General features: G+C 46.4%; 1 protein-coding gene across 1 annotated transcript in view; it reads left to right on the top strand.

Moving 5' to 3' along the window:
* Window positions 1-16,829, top strand: part of LOC307088432 (matrix metalloproteinase-16-like) — a gene marked incomplete at its 3' end in the record, with an annotated part of 58,395 nt that overhangs the window by 33,725 nt on the left and 7,841 nt on the right. Inside the window, exons 5-7 of the mRNA XM_079754326.1 lie at window positions 4,302-4,463; window positions 7,996-8,213; window positions 15,026-15,164. Coding sequence (XP_079610452.1) covers window positions 4,302-4,463; window positions 7,996-8,213; window positions 15,026-15,164 — 519 coding nt within the window. The remainder of the gene's footprint in view (window positions 1-4,301; window positions 4,464-7,995; window positions 8,214-15,025; window positions 15,165-16,829) is intronic.

Here is a 16,829-nt window from a genome sequence, read left to right as displayed (position 1 = left end):
AATTCCCAGGAAATTACGTGTAACCTTTTGCTCCAGAATCGCTGTAATTTGAAAAGATAGGGGGTCTAGTCTAGTCTCTCTCCCTCTATAATGTGTCACATGAACACAGCTTTCAAAGCGAAACATCTGTGGGACAGATGACATGTTCTTTCTAATCTCCCAGCAGGTTTCCTGAAAGCTGTCTGTCCCATTTGAAACTGTGATTCAATCCCTGGACTGTAATCGGGACTGAAGAAATCCAAATAAATTCTGGCTATTACACACATTAACGTGGAGCGAAGAATATACTGTATATACAAGCATTTCATGAGCTGATCCTCATGGAATGCATACACACACACACACACACATACACACACACACACACACACACATACATACATACATACATGCATGCATGCATGCATGCATACACACACACACACACACACACACACACACACACACACACACACACACACACACACACACACACACACACACACACACACACACACACACACACACACACACACAGTAAGAGCTCCCTTAAGCAAAGTTTGGGCAATAAACAGAAGAGCAGACAGGTGCATAATGCAGTCATTTTCTGCAGGCAGTGATATGGATCTTTTAATGATCTAGCAGATTTTTTCTACTGGCACTATGCGTATATGTGATTATTAATTTAGGCCAATTGGGGTAGCCGTGGAGTAATTATCTTGCTTGGGACCGCCATAGGTTAGAAGGCTATGGCAAACTGCATCTGCATGAAGAGCTGTCCTATCTATCTCTCTATTTATTTATTAATGATTAGGTCTTTCAGTCTATGCACATTCAACTCCTCGTGTTCCGAACACATCCCTGCTGCTTTCATATCGCTATGGCCGTGAAATGTGAATGCAAAAATATCCCCCCCAAAAAAAAAAAACAGCATTATAATTGACAATACGGCCAGTCACTGAAAACTGCAAGCCCAGACCTGCAGAGAGTAATACCTGTTAGTGGGTCGTCGTTCCATTTCAACATTGACCTTAGCACCGAAGCAACATGCTACAGGGTGGTGTTGTTAACAACTAGGTGAGGTGTAATTGTCTGCTTACACAACAACCCTTTCCATCGATCCTGCACGCTAGCGGGCTGTTGGCTTGTCAGCGCATTGATTCGTGGAGCTGGTAACCCACGTTGACTACAAGAAAAACTCCATTAAAAGCAGTCTTTCACCTTCCTCCTTGCTTGAACAGGGGCTCATGTTCTCTGCCAACCGATGCTTTGGTAATGAAAACGGGGATCACAATCTCACAAGGCGAGTTGTGTTGCCAGTAATATTAGGAGGGATGCACAAGCCATTAAGGATGCAGGATAAATTATGCCTGGCTGAAAGAAAATACCAAACTCTTTGATGATGCTAACTTAACTTTTGTCAAGTTAAACATAAATGTTTTGTCCATTGCTGCAGTTTGATAAATAAGGAACAACCAAACTGACAACTGCGTTAACAAAGCAAATTGTGTATCACCGGTGCTGTCAGATATATTGCACCCGATGCAATGTCCATGGGAGTTATAATCGTAGTCGATTAGCACATTGCCTGTTGTTGTAAACCCATGATTTTGCTTCAGTCCCTATGGCAGTCATGACTTGAATGAGTTGAATATCTGAATGTGTTTTTTACTAGAGTTTAGGGTTTACTAACCCCAACATTTGATTGGTCACTACTCAGAAAAAATTCCCTCTCTTTCCACTTGTGACTGCGTTCCTTTCCAGGAAGTAAATAGTCGGCCCCATGACCTCGCCTTTTTACTTCCTGTCCCCTTCCTGTCCCGGGGTTGACATATGACTGCTGACAGCAGAGGGTTGATGACTCGACACACGGTTGGCAAGGTCAAAGTTCAGGGTCGTGGGGCTGCCTCATCGCCTGCGCCGGAAAGCATGTTGTGTCATCAGCGCTTGACGTTGCCATGGGCACCCAAATCTCCCTCTACTTTCTCTTCCTTCTATTTTTTTTATCCGTCATCCATTTCTTTTGCCCATTCTGGTTGTCTCCTTTGTCTCACTCTGTGTTACCACTTACTACCATTCTGCTTTTACTATCAGTCTCATTGGCAGCTCAGCCTTCATTTCCCTCTCCAGCCCAGCTCATATTTCTCCTCCGAAATCCTCTTCTCTCCCTTTATCCTTGTACCCCTCTTCCCCCCTCTCGCTCCTCTCTCTTTATCTATTTATTCGCTCACTCCACTACCACATCTCCAGCCAGCGCTGGGTTTTTCTCAGCAAGCGGGCTAGGCTTTTTTCTCTGTGCCTTCCAGCTGTTAATTAGCCAAGCAACAGCAAGGCTTCTGCTTTGTGTGTCTTAGCCTCTGGGTTGGGCAGGCCACCCCCGTACTCACCTCTCCTCCCCCCTCAGAAGATTCTCTCTCTCTCTCTCTCTCTCTCTCTCTCTCTCTCTCTCTCTCTCTCTCTCTCTCTCTCTCTCTCTCTCTCTCTCTTTCATTACTCACACTTTTCATCACTCTCCATCCCTCCCTCCCACTCTGTGTGTGTGTGTCTCTCTCTCCCCCAATCTCCCTCTCTCTATCTGGTGTGTGTGCGCTCTCCATCCAAGGGAAGGCTGTGCTGTGTCCTCACATGGCCTCGTCCTGGGCAGCCTGAGAACAGCTGCTACTTAAGATGGACAGGCAAGAGAGAGAAAAGAGATGAGAGAGAGAGAGAGGAGAAATAGGGTAGAGAGAGGGAGATAATGGTACAGAGAGCGAGAGAGAGAATGGTAGAGCAGGTAAAGGGCATAGAGAAAGAGAAGGGTAGAGAGAAAGGACGAGAAGGGTAGAGAGGGATAGGCTTGAAATGATTTTATGTTACATGTTATATTATTTTGTATGTTATGTTTGTTTGTATCTTTTATCTTAATGTAAAGGTACATTTTCCATGCCAACCACCCCTTGAATCGAGAGAGAGAGAGAGAGAGAGAGAGAGGAGAGGGAGAGGGAGAGGGAGAGGGAGAGGGAGAGGGAGAGGGAGAGGGCAAGAGAGCGAGGGAGAGTGGAGAGTCTAAGGGAATAGAGGGGGGTGTGTGGGTGCTATGCAAAAAAAGAAAGAAGTTTGTTTGCTTGACCATAATTACCACGGCGCCCACCCTGTCTTCCCTCTCACCTAGAGACCCCTGGTTGGTTTCTCCCCCCCGGCCGTTCCTCCCCTCCATCCACTTCCTACTGTCAAACTCTTGTTTTTATTTTATGACCCATAATCTGTGTCTCCAGCTGGCTGTTCTGTCTTACAAGTGTGTGTATATCCCTCCACTTTTATGGATCTTTTTTCTTTTGCTCATATTTTATGAGCCATCTGCTTTCATGAAGTGAACATTGTTAGTTAGCCTGAAAGCCATTTCCATTGTGTTACACCATCAACCGGTGGAAAAGCAAAAGACGTCGTGAACTATGAAAGACGGCATCCTCATTGGAGAAGGGAAAGATCAGGTAGCGTTTGAGTGGATTCCATCTCATTAATCATCCTTTAGCATCCTGGTGCAGCAGGGAAACACACAAAGAAACCCACAAGAAAACCCCCAGTCTGCCACAAACCCCGGCAGCAATAGGGAGGGCGAAATCTCTCTCTTGGAAGCGCATCACGAGTCACGACGCAGAGCTGTGATTTGGGTCTGCCCTTTAGAGAACGGTGGTCCTGTTGCAGGGATTGAGCTGTACCAGGCAGGAGCCTGTCGGGGGGGGGGGAGCCGCCGGTGGCTCGCTACGGCGGAGACTTTGGCCTCGCGGAGGAGGACTGGGTTGGGAAGTGCCAGGGCTGTGGCTTGGCCGTCGGCAGCAGAGACCTCTGAGAGTCAAAAGGACAGCTCTGGGGAGAGCAGTGGTGTGTAAGGAGGCAAATTACAGAGCACATGGTTTTCCAATGCGCGCCACAATGAGGATGCTTCTCTCGGCGTGTCTATATTTATATACAGTATATGTATTTATGTATATTTATTTATTTCTGAGTGTCTGTGGGTGTCTCTGTGTGTGTGTGTGTGTGTGTGTGTGTCTGTGTGTGTGTGTGGGGGTGTGTCTGCTCTTTCGTAATGGTTCCCTTCAGTGGCCTTGCTAGATAATCCATTCATTACGTTCATGGTGATTTATGTGGATGTTTATACACAGGCACTCACACAGACACAGACAGACACACAGACACACAGGCACTCACACAGACGCAGACACACTAAAACACAACTTTGCAACAAAAAACACCTATCTCTCTCTCTCTCTCTCTCTCTCTCTCTCTCTCTCTCTCTCTCTCTCTCTCTCTCTCTCTCTCTTTCTCTCTCATCCACTTCCCAGGCAACGACCTGTTCCTGGTGGCGGTCCATGAGCTGGGCCACGCTCTGGGCCTGGAACATTCCAACGACCCCACGGCCATCATGGCTCCCTTCTACCAGTACATGGACACAGACAACTTCAAACTGCCCCTGGATGACCTGCTGGGGATTCAGAGAATCTACGGTAAGGCCATATCCAACTCCCTCAAAAATATCTGGATGATGTTGAATACTAATAATATGTTTATTTTTAGTGAGTGTTTATTGAGTGTTTGTTTCAAACTCAAAATGGTGCATAACAAGTTGAAAGCAACAATACAAGGGTGAAAAAAAAACAGTGAAAGAACAAAGTTGACTCAGTACTCAGGATAGAAGTAACAAGCAAGAGAATTGGTGGAGTCAAGGGGGTTAGTGGTGGAAAGGAGAGGGTTGGTTAAAGGCTGTGATAAAAGAGTTCTTTGGTTTCATGTATTTGTAGCTTATTTCAGTTACACTCCCCAGATCTCAATCTCTAATTAAGAGACTTGGTTCTTCTGGCCATGAGTTAAATGCAAAAAAATTAAAACCACAGAAGTAGACAATCAATCTCGGGAATACCTTATATGAACCCGGGATCCTTGTAAATAAATATTGAAGCACGTATTATGGTGTCCACAAACCGAACGGTAATGAGGCATTTGTTTCAGCCCGTCGGATATTTGAATATTAAAGTGTCTCTTACGTCTAGTCATTTTACATTCCGAGCCATTGCTCTCTCTCTCTCTCTCTCTCTCTCTCTCTCTCTCTCTCTCTCTCTCTCTCTCTCTCTCTCTCTCTCTCTCTCTCTCTCTCTCTCTCTCTCTCTCTCTCTCTCTCTCTCTCTCTCTCTCTCTCTCATTCTCTTCTGCGTAAGAAGGTACCATCTGCTTACATGGTCAAGGCAATTCCCTCTGGGTTTGACAGACCTGGGCAAGTGATCAGACCTGCACTCATATTTAGATCTCTCTCTCTCTCTCTCTCTCTCTCTCTCTCTCTCTCTCTCTCTCTCTCTCTCTCTCTCTCTCTCTCTCATCCTTCCCTTCCCTCTCTCATATATTCTAACCACCTCAAGGAGGTGAAGGGCAGAGCAGCTGCTGTGGTAGCTTCCCCCTCAGCAGGAGACTGTTGCTCTGTTGTGTTTTCCAGGATGCTCATTTGTGTCCCAGGTAGCAGCAACTGTCAAATGATGAGCTGAGATTATGGGAAAACTTCCGAAATGCAATAAGTTCCATTTCGACAGTGTCCACTGTGTAATATTCATGAGTAAGAAGGGAGGAAACAATTAACAACCATGAGATGCTGTTATTTTGTGCAGATTTCGCAGCCCTCCGCGAAAATAAAACGCTGCAAATGTTACAATTCATTAATACAAATATTTTTCATGAGGATTAATGATTTGCTTAAATTAGAGGCAGAAGAACATACCATGAAGGACAACAAAACATAGATAATAAACAATAAAAGTGAAGTCAGACTTTCTTCATCTCACTAATTAAAATGAATAAGAGCGGGAGATGTTCTTTGTGGAAGTTCGAGTGCAGTATGTCACATATTGTCCATAATTGTTCATGTTCTGCCTATGGTTTACTTAGTGCATTTATCAGCCGTCTTTCTCTGGGTTGCACCAGTCTCTAACAAGCCATTAGGCTGAATAAAAGACACAGTACTTTCTTCACCGCACACGTTGGAAATGCTTGCAAGTCGTACTACATCTCTTTTGACAGGTTTTCGCACTGTTTCTGAAATAAGCGACAGCCAGCAGCAGATCTGGCTTCCTCCGCACATTCGTACACTTGGCTATTAGCTGCGCAACAATTGGGTTGCTTTGTGTTTTTGTGTTTATGTCTTGAACATATTTATTCCCCAGATGTATTCTTAATGTCATCACTGTTATGCCAGCCTGTGTAGAGGAACAAAAACACATCCAACTGCATAACTTGCATCCCCCGCAAAGTTAAACTTGACCCAGAAATCTGGTTTGAAACCTCAATATCCCCGAGCGAGAGCCACACAGAAGAACGCCAGCCTTGTTTTTTACCATCTCTACCCTATAGGAATGTTTTATCGTCACTGAGACATAAAGTCAGACCATTTTCTAAATTCATTCAGTGATTCATCTATTACCTATTTAATTCTATAACCCCTTATGTGCATCGCTTTACGAAGTGCATTGCTCATGCGTTAATTCGTAATTTCATATGTTCCTGCATCGGTTTGCAGTATGCTATTTTGATTTTATAAATAATACATGCCACAGTTCTGACGCCTTAGTGTGTGTGCGGGCTCATGTCTTTCTTGTGTTATTTTTCCATTTCCGCCGTTTATTCCCCTGATCTGCTCACAGGAATCAATGCATATCTTCACACCTAGTTCTCACAGCTACAGTTTCATGTTCATTTATGGTCAACGGAATATTTTTACCCTCTTTCTCTCTCTTGCTGTCGCTGTCTCTCTGTCTCTCTCTCTCTGACACTTTGTCTCTCTCATTCTCTTTATCTCTCACTCACTCACTCACTCACTCACTCACTCACTCTCACCCTCCCTCCGTCCCTCGCCCCTCTCTTGTGTCTGTCTGCTCATGTGATTAGTGGGTTGTTACCCAGTGTAAAAATAAACATGTTTATTTTCGAATCATTGTAATCCCAATGGTTATGTGGTTGTGTTGTTCTACTTGCATAAAGGTCTTTGTGTCTTCCCATACCACTGAGTGCTTTGGCATTTCATTGCAATCACAACGGCATCCATACATTGTATTTTGCTCATTTTCTTATTACTTTTGATAATTTTTGACCTTTCATCTGATGTATAGGCTCTTGATAATATACTTCATTATTAAAGCTAGGGCAAGCTATTTATTTTAAAAGCTTTTTTGTCATATCTGTTGTTCACACTGTGTTTCCACACACTCTAACAGCCTTAATGCCAGGAAGTCTCCGGAGATGATTACTAAGTAAGAGCGGGTTTGTTAACAGCCCTGTGTTCAATAAGGACCCCCACAAACACACACACAGAGACACACAAACACACACACACACACACACACACACACACACACACACACTGAAAGAATATCTGACCATTATGTATAATGTGATTATCTTGTCTCATATATATATATATATATATATATATAAGTCTTGACACGTGAAGAAGTTTGAAATTAACAACTATGACGGTAATCCTTTCCATTATTTGTCCATGAGAATCAATGAACCTGGCTAGACTGATTGTGTTTGGAACGACGCAGAGCATGGATCAGTACAACACTTTAAAGTACACATTTTCTTTTTGTTTGTGCAGCTGTCGCTGGTCAAAGATGTAACATAAACAGAAATGCTTTTAGAAAAACAGCTGTTCCTATCCAATCCACCAGTTATTGTGTTGAAAAGTGGCTGAATGTATGAAGGGTTTTCTTCTGAAGGCTTGTATAAAGTGGGAAAAAAGGACACCAAATAGACCTGCTTGTTTCGCCAAGAGCACATTCAATTAAACATGAGACCCGAAGAGTTACAGCAGATCCTGGCTGACGGTGTCCGCCCAATCCTCCAACAAAGACCCCACCAGCAGAGTACCAGAATCCTCACCAACCCAAGTGGAGACTTCACCAAAATTTTGAAAAGTATTAAAGTATTAAATGCTGTGTATACCTGACACCCTGTTTGTCTCCTCTATCTCCCTCCCTCCCTTCCTCCTCACAGGACCGCCCGACAAGTTGCCTCAGCCCACCAAGCCTTTACCCACGGCGCCCCCTCCACGGTCCCTCCCCCCGGCGGACCCCCGCAAGCCGGACCGGCAGACCCGTCCCCCCAGGCTGCCCCCGGGAGACCGGCCCACCCACCCCAACGGCAAGCCCGACATCTGCGACGGGGGCTTCAACACCCTGGCCATTCTGCGCAGGGAGATGTTCGTCTTCAAGGTACGCAAGAAATGGCCCGAAAATGGAGCTTGATGTGAGGAGAACGATTGTAACGATTGTTAGGGGGTATTAAAGGCTTCTCCAAGTGAGGAAGTTTGTTAGGAGAGTGGTTAAGGGCATGAAAGTGGGATTTAGTAGCCGTTAAGTCTAGTATCCACCGTTTGTACACAATCGGACGAGTATGGATTATTTAGCTAGTCCTTGGATCGGTAATGAGACTCAAGCGCCAGTATTCATCATAGGGTTAGGTTGAGGATGTGTGAAAAGTCTTTATGTCTAACTGGTCCTCTGACTCTCTACGTTTGTTCGACCTGGAGAGAAATGTAGGGGTGAGGGGAGAGGTGTGTGTGTGTGTGTGTGTGTGTGTGTGTGTGTGTTTATGTGTGTGTGTGTGTGTGTGTGGAGAGGTCTATTAATTTACACAGAAATGGAACACTGTGTCAATAGGTCCAAGTGTACCCTAGTAACACACACACACACACACACACACACACACACACACACACACACACACACACACACACACACACACACACACACACACACACACACACACACACACACACAAAGAATACCAAAAACTAGCATGGCTTTCACAGGACACTAAGAAAGACTCCACACATGGCTGTCAATGCGTCTTTATATTCTGTGCTGTGAAGACCCCTGAAGACACAGTTACAGTGAGGAAGAGAAGCAGAAACCTTGAGGGTGCTACACGCAAGGCAGAAAGGCTGTGTGTTTGTTTGTGTGTGTGTTTTCTTTGGGGATATAAATAGTGTGCATTCAATGGTTCAATAACATTCTCGTGAAACAACGGGGGGAAAATCCCTCCTCTGTAGATGTTCCCTCATTGGCCAGTTTTTCATTTTTTACCCAGGAATGGCGGGGGGAATTGTGCTTCTTTATGTATGTCATGCGGTTCAAGTACGAAAAGATTGCCCCCAAACTGCGCATTGTAGAGTTTACCTTCAGACGGTCACGCAAGTGAGCGGAAGATCTCCACTCAAAGCCTTCCCTATGTTCCGCCCAACCAACGTCATCAGTTTTTTAGGTTTTATTGGACAATTATATGAAACTCTCCCACGACACAAAGGAATGCATTATGCAGGAGTGTAAACCGAGAGATACCACTGACTCTCAAGCCCGCCCACCTTCCCTCCCTCCCTCCCTCCCTCCCTCCCTCCACCCCCTCCTTAGACCCACACCAAGAGCGCCTGCTCTGGGGTAAATGCATCAGGGTCACGGGACACACTGGCTCTGTGGCCTGGAGAGACAGTACAGCACAAACACAAGGGTGCTTCTGCCTCACAGTTGACCTGGAAGATCCGCTCTCATGGATGGGGGTGGTGGTGGTGGTGGTGGTGTTGGTGTTGGCGGTGTTGGTGGTGGGGGGAATGGAGTGGGGACGGGGAATGGGGTGGGCGGGCGGATGTCAACGCAACAAAAGAAAAGGATATACTGAGTAGGTGCTGGCTGGTACATCCACTTTTGAAAAACGAAAGGGGAGATTTTTATTTATTTTTTTTGGTACGAAAGCGACTACAAGAGCCCCAGTCGAGCTATTTGGTGTCCTAATGCGTTGTAGTGCAGCGAGCGATTCCAACTGTAATTATCTGACTCATTCACAGCCTCCTCGCGTCCGAGGGCTGTAAAAAAAAAAAGAGAAAATCCATGATGTCTGTTTTTGTCCCAGACTCGATGTTCTTTGCAGTGATGACAGCCCTGACTGGCCTATTATCTCCCTCGCTCCAATTGTCGAGAGTGGGAGAGGAGGAAGAGGGCGAGAGGGGTCGTCAAGGCCAGGAGGAAGAGGGAGGCAAAGTAAAAGCGTGAGGAAGAAGGGTTACTGTGTGTGTGTTGGGGGGGTTTGAGCGTGAGAAAATACAAATAAAGGTAAAGGAAATGTCACACCTTCTCCAAATGATAAAGTGTCATGTCAGGACTTTTAATTTTTAGTAGAGGAAGTAGTCAAGGTAGCCTCCCGACTAAACTCCATGGAACTGGTATTGTAATCAGCAGTATTTCTTTTATTCTCTCCAGAGCTACGTGGCTTGATGTATTTCCCTCCAGAGCAAGCCAAAGTCTAGAGAAAGAGAGTGCCAGGCCGAGATAAAGAGAGGGAGAGAGAGAAAGTTTGATTGATGGCTGACACGTAGTACAGAGTTCCTTTAGCCTAGGAGTTAGCATCAGGTTGCGCCAACTCACAGCAGGAGTCGCCTTGCTTCGTTGGTTTCATCGTCCAAGAAGTGCATTTTCGATTGCGTAGGGGGAAATTGCGGGATGGGAGCGTTTGATTGGTGCTGGACAGTAGTCCGTGCTGGTGGTTGGCTTGGCCGGCGAGCGTTTCTGGCGCTGTCTCCTGTTCCCGTTTGGATGTTTTTGGAAGGGCCTAGCGTGGAGCGCGTCCAAGTCATTATAACAGCCGTCCCTGGGCCCCTGAGTTTCACAGGTGTGTCTGCTCAGTGGAATCAGGGGCTTTTCTGGTTGGACTTTTATCAGGTGAAATATACGCACAGATCATTTGTTACATGGGTGTTTTCTAGAAGGCTGGTGCCCAAGCCACAGAACAGCTTGTGAGAAACTTTGTTTGGTTCGGTTTTCACTCACAGGGAACGGTACCGTTTGGGCGTTTGCTCGGAACGGTTTGAGACACGGGGACGTGTCAGTTTGGACCCTGAAATAGAGTGGAAGCCATTTGACTGGGAAGGCAACGGAACGAGCAGAGGAAGAGTTAATTATGCTCAATTACCCCTCGGTGTTTACCGAGAAAAGCTAAACAAAGAAGAGGCAAAGTCAGATATACACCACTGTAGACGTCACTTCAAACCTCTAAATGTGATTCGTGCCGTTTCTTCCTCGTTTCACAGTTCAAAGAGAATTAAGAGCTAAAATGCTTTGTAGGTTAAAGCACCATGTATATATTTTAGATAAAAATAATTTGCAGACTAAATTAACATTTAGCAAATATATTTTGCAATACATGCAAATATATATTTCATATTTTACCCTACAAAATATATCCAGTATATATATAGTATGTTTATGTTTATATATTTATGTTTATATATATATACATGTATATATGTCTCAGAGGTTCATGGTTCATTCAGAGCCTGTGGGAGGTGTTTGTGAATGTCTTTTAATGATTAATGTGGAAGCTTCCACTGAGCTGAGGGGTCTTCTGAGGTAATGAGACTAAACTACGGTATTTAATTGGTCTACAGGCGATTCACACCACAGAAGGCAGTTGTTGTCTGTTTAGACCCCACCCTCACAGCCCTGCTCAGAAGGGACAGGCATTAGTGTGTGTGTGTGTGTGTGTGTGTGTGTGTGTGTGTGTGTGTGTGTGTGTGTGTGTGCCTGTGTTTTTTTTGTGTGTGTGTGTGTGCGTGTGTGTGTGCCTGTGTTTTTTGGGATTGTTCTTTTTTTATAAATGTGCTCTATAATTGCAGTTGATTTGATCTATAACCCTAGAGCATTTACTTATACAGTATGGCTGTCTACCTTTTTGCTATTGTATTCTGCAAATGAGAAGAATCGACACAGAAGTCTTATTGACCGACGATATGGTCTTCCTCAGATCTTAGAGCAAAACAAACACTGGTAGAATAGAGAATGGAAAATATGTCTGAGATATGTCAAATCTGTCATAGAGACAGAAAGACGGACAGACAGACCGAACTGGCACACAGACAGAGAGTGTCGTTCAAGAGTGTCCTCTTCAATCACAGACTGTAATTTCCCCTCTCTCTCTCTCTCTCTCTCTCTCTCTCTCTCTCTCTCTCTCTCTCTCTCTCTCTCTCTGTCTCTCTGTCTCGCTCTTTCTCGGAGGTTGGGGAGGCCAAGGATCAATTGGTTAGATCCCCCGCCCCCCCCCCTTTGATGCATCACATCTTCCAACAAGCACGCGTGAGCCTGCATTTTTGCATTGGTGTGTTTGCACCAAGCCTTCACCTGCCTTCATCTTCACCGCCCGCCTCTTGCCCTCACAAATGAACCACTACTAGTACTACTCCACACACACGGGCGCACACAAAACGCACACACTTAAGTTTCGCTTTCATGCCGAGGCCCTAATCTGTCCTTCCACCGAGCCTCCTTCGTTGTTCTTAAAGTGTGAGAGGAATTAGGAACTAGCTTGGAGTGCAGGCAGTTCTCCCTGTGTGTCAACATGCCACTTTGTATCGTGTTGAGCAATTATGGTCTGGTCTAAGCGGTGATCGCCCGCTTTGATGATGTGGAATGCGGTCTGTGCTGTGCTATGTGGAGCCTGCTGCATCGCAGGCTATGCTGGAATGGGTTGTTCTGTTGGTGTGGGTGAGACGGGTTCCTGTGGGTTCTTCCTTGGTACTTGGTTTGGTTGTTGACAAAACGTTGACATGTTCGGGGTCGCTACGAGATGCCCTAGCCTTTCTCAGACGAAGCGATGTGTCTCCAAACGGATTCCCCCCGTAGTTCGGCTGGGGAACGGCTTAAAGACGGGACTTGGTTTCTTTTGATTATCCTCAACGTTCCTTATAATTGCACAAAAGTGCCAGTCGGAGGCGTTCTGCTGGTCCGGGCAGTGCTGTTCAGAAAGGGAAGAGGATGAGGGCTTGGTTTGTGGGTGGGTGAAGGGGGTGGGCTAGGGCCGGGCCTCGACAATGATTCAAATTGGCCCGATTTCACAGTTTGATCTGTTTCCAATTACCAGCCAGGGTCCCGTGCAGAGTGGAAAAAACACTAAACTATAGAGAGAGAGAGAGAGAGAGAGAGAGAGAGAGAGAGAGAGAGAGAGAGAGAGAGAGAGAGAGAGAGAGAGAGAGAGAGAGAGAGAGAGAGAGGAGAGAGAGAGAGAGAGAGAGAGAGAGAGAGAGAGAGAGAGAGAGGTGGAATTAGATGGTGAGACGAGGAGCAGGAGGACAAGTCCGGAGAGAGACGGAAGTCTCCCTCAGAAACAATCGAAGGAGACAGAGAGGTGTATCGTGAGAGAGAGGGAGTGAGGGAGAGAGGGGGAGTGAGAGAAGGAGATAGGGAGAGAGGGACTGAAGGCGAGAGCTTGATAAATGGGTGTTTGTTGAGCCATCGCTGAGAATGAGACACAGTTTGATGATGTGGACTCTACATTCTCTCTTTTTCATCCCCCTCCTTCTCCCTCTCTCCCATCCGCCCGCCTCTGTAGCATAGGTCAGAGCATTCTGTCCCGGGGGGGGGGAGAGAAAGAGAGAGAGAAACGAGGGCGGTCATTCTGAGCCAAAGGGTGCGGCGCCTCGCTGGGCCGTAATGGCTTTCACAGCTGGGGCTTCCCCCCTCACCCCCACCCCCTCTACACACACACACACACACACACACACAAACACACACACACACACACACACACACACACACACACACACACACACACACACACACACACACACACACACACACACACACACACACACACACACACATCTCCACCCCCCTCTTGTCAGGTTTCATCCAACTTCATAAAATGAAAGAAACAACAGAGACACACCTTTCTTCCACTCGGCTTTCTTCTCTCGTGTTCCTTCCCAGAGGAAATCAGAGAACTCCGACCTCTCAGAAAGCCGGTGGCCAGACACTTTGACCTCCGGATGGTTACCTCCATGATTTTTGAAATACTGAGTGTCACACCAGGTGGCCGCGCCTTTTATCGGGGTGCTTTCACATCAGGGGCCCCCCCTCCGGAACAGATCCAAGTACACTTGACCCCAAAGTGCAGTTGGTTTGATGAGCGTGAACGCCCGCGTACCGTAGCCAAGTGCGGATCAGTGAAGCGGTCCCCGGGGTCCAATTGGCAAGGTGGTCTCGCGTTACGGTTCACACTCAGGTCCTGTTCGCATCCGGGAGTTACGAAGAACTGTACCGAGACGTGAAAGTGGACTGCTGTGTAATTTTCGTGCGGCACGCGCGATTTTCATCCTCCCGCACGAACCGCACGACCAGGGCTGAGAAAGCAGGAGGGCCGGGCGAGGAGGGGTGCTTCTGCACATCGCCTCCAACTTAACTCGATAGCACCGGCTAGCACGATGGTCCACTCTGTTATACGGGCTTGGGGATCTTGCGTTTGGCGCACTTTTCTACAGCGGAACGACAAACGTAAATAGATGTAGTCTACTTCATTGTGTTTATTGGGTTCACAAATCAACAAGGTGCCTGCCGCCACCTACACAGTGTGTAGATAATAGTACTCGGTTAGGGAGCAACATTACTAATGTGAAAGCTGTTCAGTGTGAGGGAGTGGGGGGGGGAGCAGTCATATTCAGGCCCGGTACGAATCAATCGTAGCTAATACTGAAACGCCCTTAGACCCACAGAGAGAGAAAGCTACGGAGGTGGCGGTTCTCGGAAGAAGCGGGCCACATAGCTGTCAGGGACACCGCTGTGGCCCAAGATGTGCCGGCTCGGGTTTTTGTTTTGAGGGGGCAGCAGCAGTAAAGCAGTCGACCCGTATCCCAGCATGCAACAGTAGAACATAACCCCACCGCCCACCGCTATATGGAAAACTTCCCATATATACGACTTAGTTTCTTTCTCTTGGCTTGTTGCAGTGATGTGATGTTGGCGTTGGGAGTTACGACGGGACAGAAAGATTTACGACTACAGATGTGTTTCTTTTTTTACGGTGGCGTGTAAAAAACCCCAGTAGTTTAATAGAGATGTGATGAATAATGGAGTGTAACGGCTAGGGTTGTCCCTGGGATCTCTCAGTTAAATGAACATGGAACCACATGTTACGTACACACATTAAACCTGTCTTGAATGTGCTTCTCTCTTGTATCCCTTCCCTCCTCTCCTTCTCCTTGTAGGACCACTGGCTGTGGAGGGTGAAGGACAACGCGGTGATGCCCGGGTACCCCATGCTCATCAACGTCTTCTGGAGGGGTCTGCCCGCCAAGATCGACGCCGTCTACGAGAACAGCGAGGGCCGCTTCGTTTTCTTCAAAGGTAAGGATGTGGTTGTCTTCTTTACGTGTGATTTTGTTTTACCTTCAACACAACCAGGCATGGCATGAATAGCAGGGTTCCCTCTTTCAATAATCTCTCTCTTTGCGACCTCAAACACACAGACACACACACAAAAACAAAAAATACATAAAACACAAATGAAATTAACAGAGTGGTCAAAAAGTCGATCAGACGGTAAAGCTCCCGTCAGGATTCGCGTCAGCCCTCGATCCAAGTTCCAGCCCAATCTGTGTGGCGTCTGAGTCTTCACCGTGAAAATCCTGAGTTGGTCCTGCTGGATGGTCCTGTTGCTGCCGTGGCGCTTGGTGTAATGCATACGTCTGGAGACGGGAGCGTGAGACGCGCTGCGGTCGTGCGGTCAAGTGCTGCTGTCTGTGTGGTTAACACTCGGTGCCCGCTGCTGCTCTTGCGTAACACGATGAGCTGGACACACAGGTCACATGACAGCAGGGCTGCTGTCATGTGACAAGTGCAGTGAAACACAAGGATAGTCTCATGGTCAGGCAAGCTTGTTTTGAACCAATTGTTTAGCGTTTAAAGGACACTCTCAAATGATGTTTGGTTGTATCATCGTTATTATTATTTCTAAAAAAGCACACAGGAATTACCTTAAAAAAAATTCACAGTTTTTGGGGGACAGCCCAAAGTTTTCAGGTTTAAATCCCCTAAAAGTTGCCTAACCCAGACCTTACAAATTGCCTTCAACGAAATTCCCTCTGAGTCATTTCGGAGAATAGCCTCAGCCTTAATGACATCATAGTCCTTTACTTTTACTTTGTTATAATGGGAAATATCTCCCATTATAAAAATTCGACTTTCATACAAAAAAAATATCCTGTGTTCCAGGGATTTCGTCCGAAGAGAGTGGCTAAATCCAGCCTCAATCCTCAAAATACACATGTTATCTTTGTTATGATTCACATCTGCCGGTCACTGCTCGGCCGTCATTCTGCCACACTGGCCTGTGGGCGGCCTGTTGCCTCAGTGACACGGCGTCCTGGGATGCCCTTTTCCCAATTTCCTCTGTATGTTTGTTTGTTTTTTGTAGGAAGTTTTCCTCTGAATCGTAGACTAAGCCAAGCTAAAATGACAGAGTTTTCAGGGTAATTATGAGTCAGGCCGCTCAGCCACTGAATCCGGGAACGGCCAATAAACACAGTTATCATGTCGAAACCCATATTGTTTGAGGGACGTCGATGGGGAAACGTGACTGTGCTAGACAGAAACAGAAATGGAAGGTGTGAGCGGGATGGAGAGATTAACCAAGGTTATACTGAATCCGTCATGCCTCTGAGTCAATGAAAAAACTGAAATACAAAGAAAAAAAAAACAGCCTCTTCCTGATTTCTATTTTCCACACCAAACAATTCCAGAAAGGTCAGACTACGGATGCTATGTGCATGGTAAACACCAAACGCTTTAAACGTCTGCCGCTGCTCCGTGATTCAGAGAATTCACATTAGCCGAATGCCACCGTCTCTCAGGGCGTGCATCACTGATTTCCCAGAAGGCTTTATTCTGTCGGATGTGGTTTGCCTCCACTCTGAAAAAAATAAAAATACACTCGGTGGAAACGAAACAAGATGGCAGCCGCTTGTGTGTGTCTGCTCCCACCTGTGCCCCTCTCCCTAGTCGTGTATTCAT

The sequence above is a fragment of the Pollachius pollachius genome (genome assembly GCF_949987615.1).
Source record: "Pollachius pollachius genome assembly, chromosome: 17".
In the NCBI taxonomy this organism is placed as follows: domain Eukaryota; kingdom Metazoa; phylum Chordata; class Actinopteri; order Gadiformes; family Gadidae; genus Pollachius; species Pollachius pollachius.
Note: the sequence above shows the minus strand (reverse complement) of the source record. Positions and strands in the feature narration are given on the sequence as shown.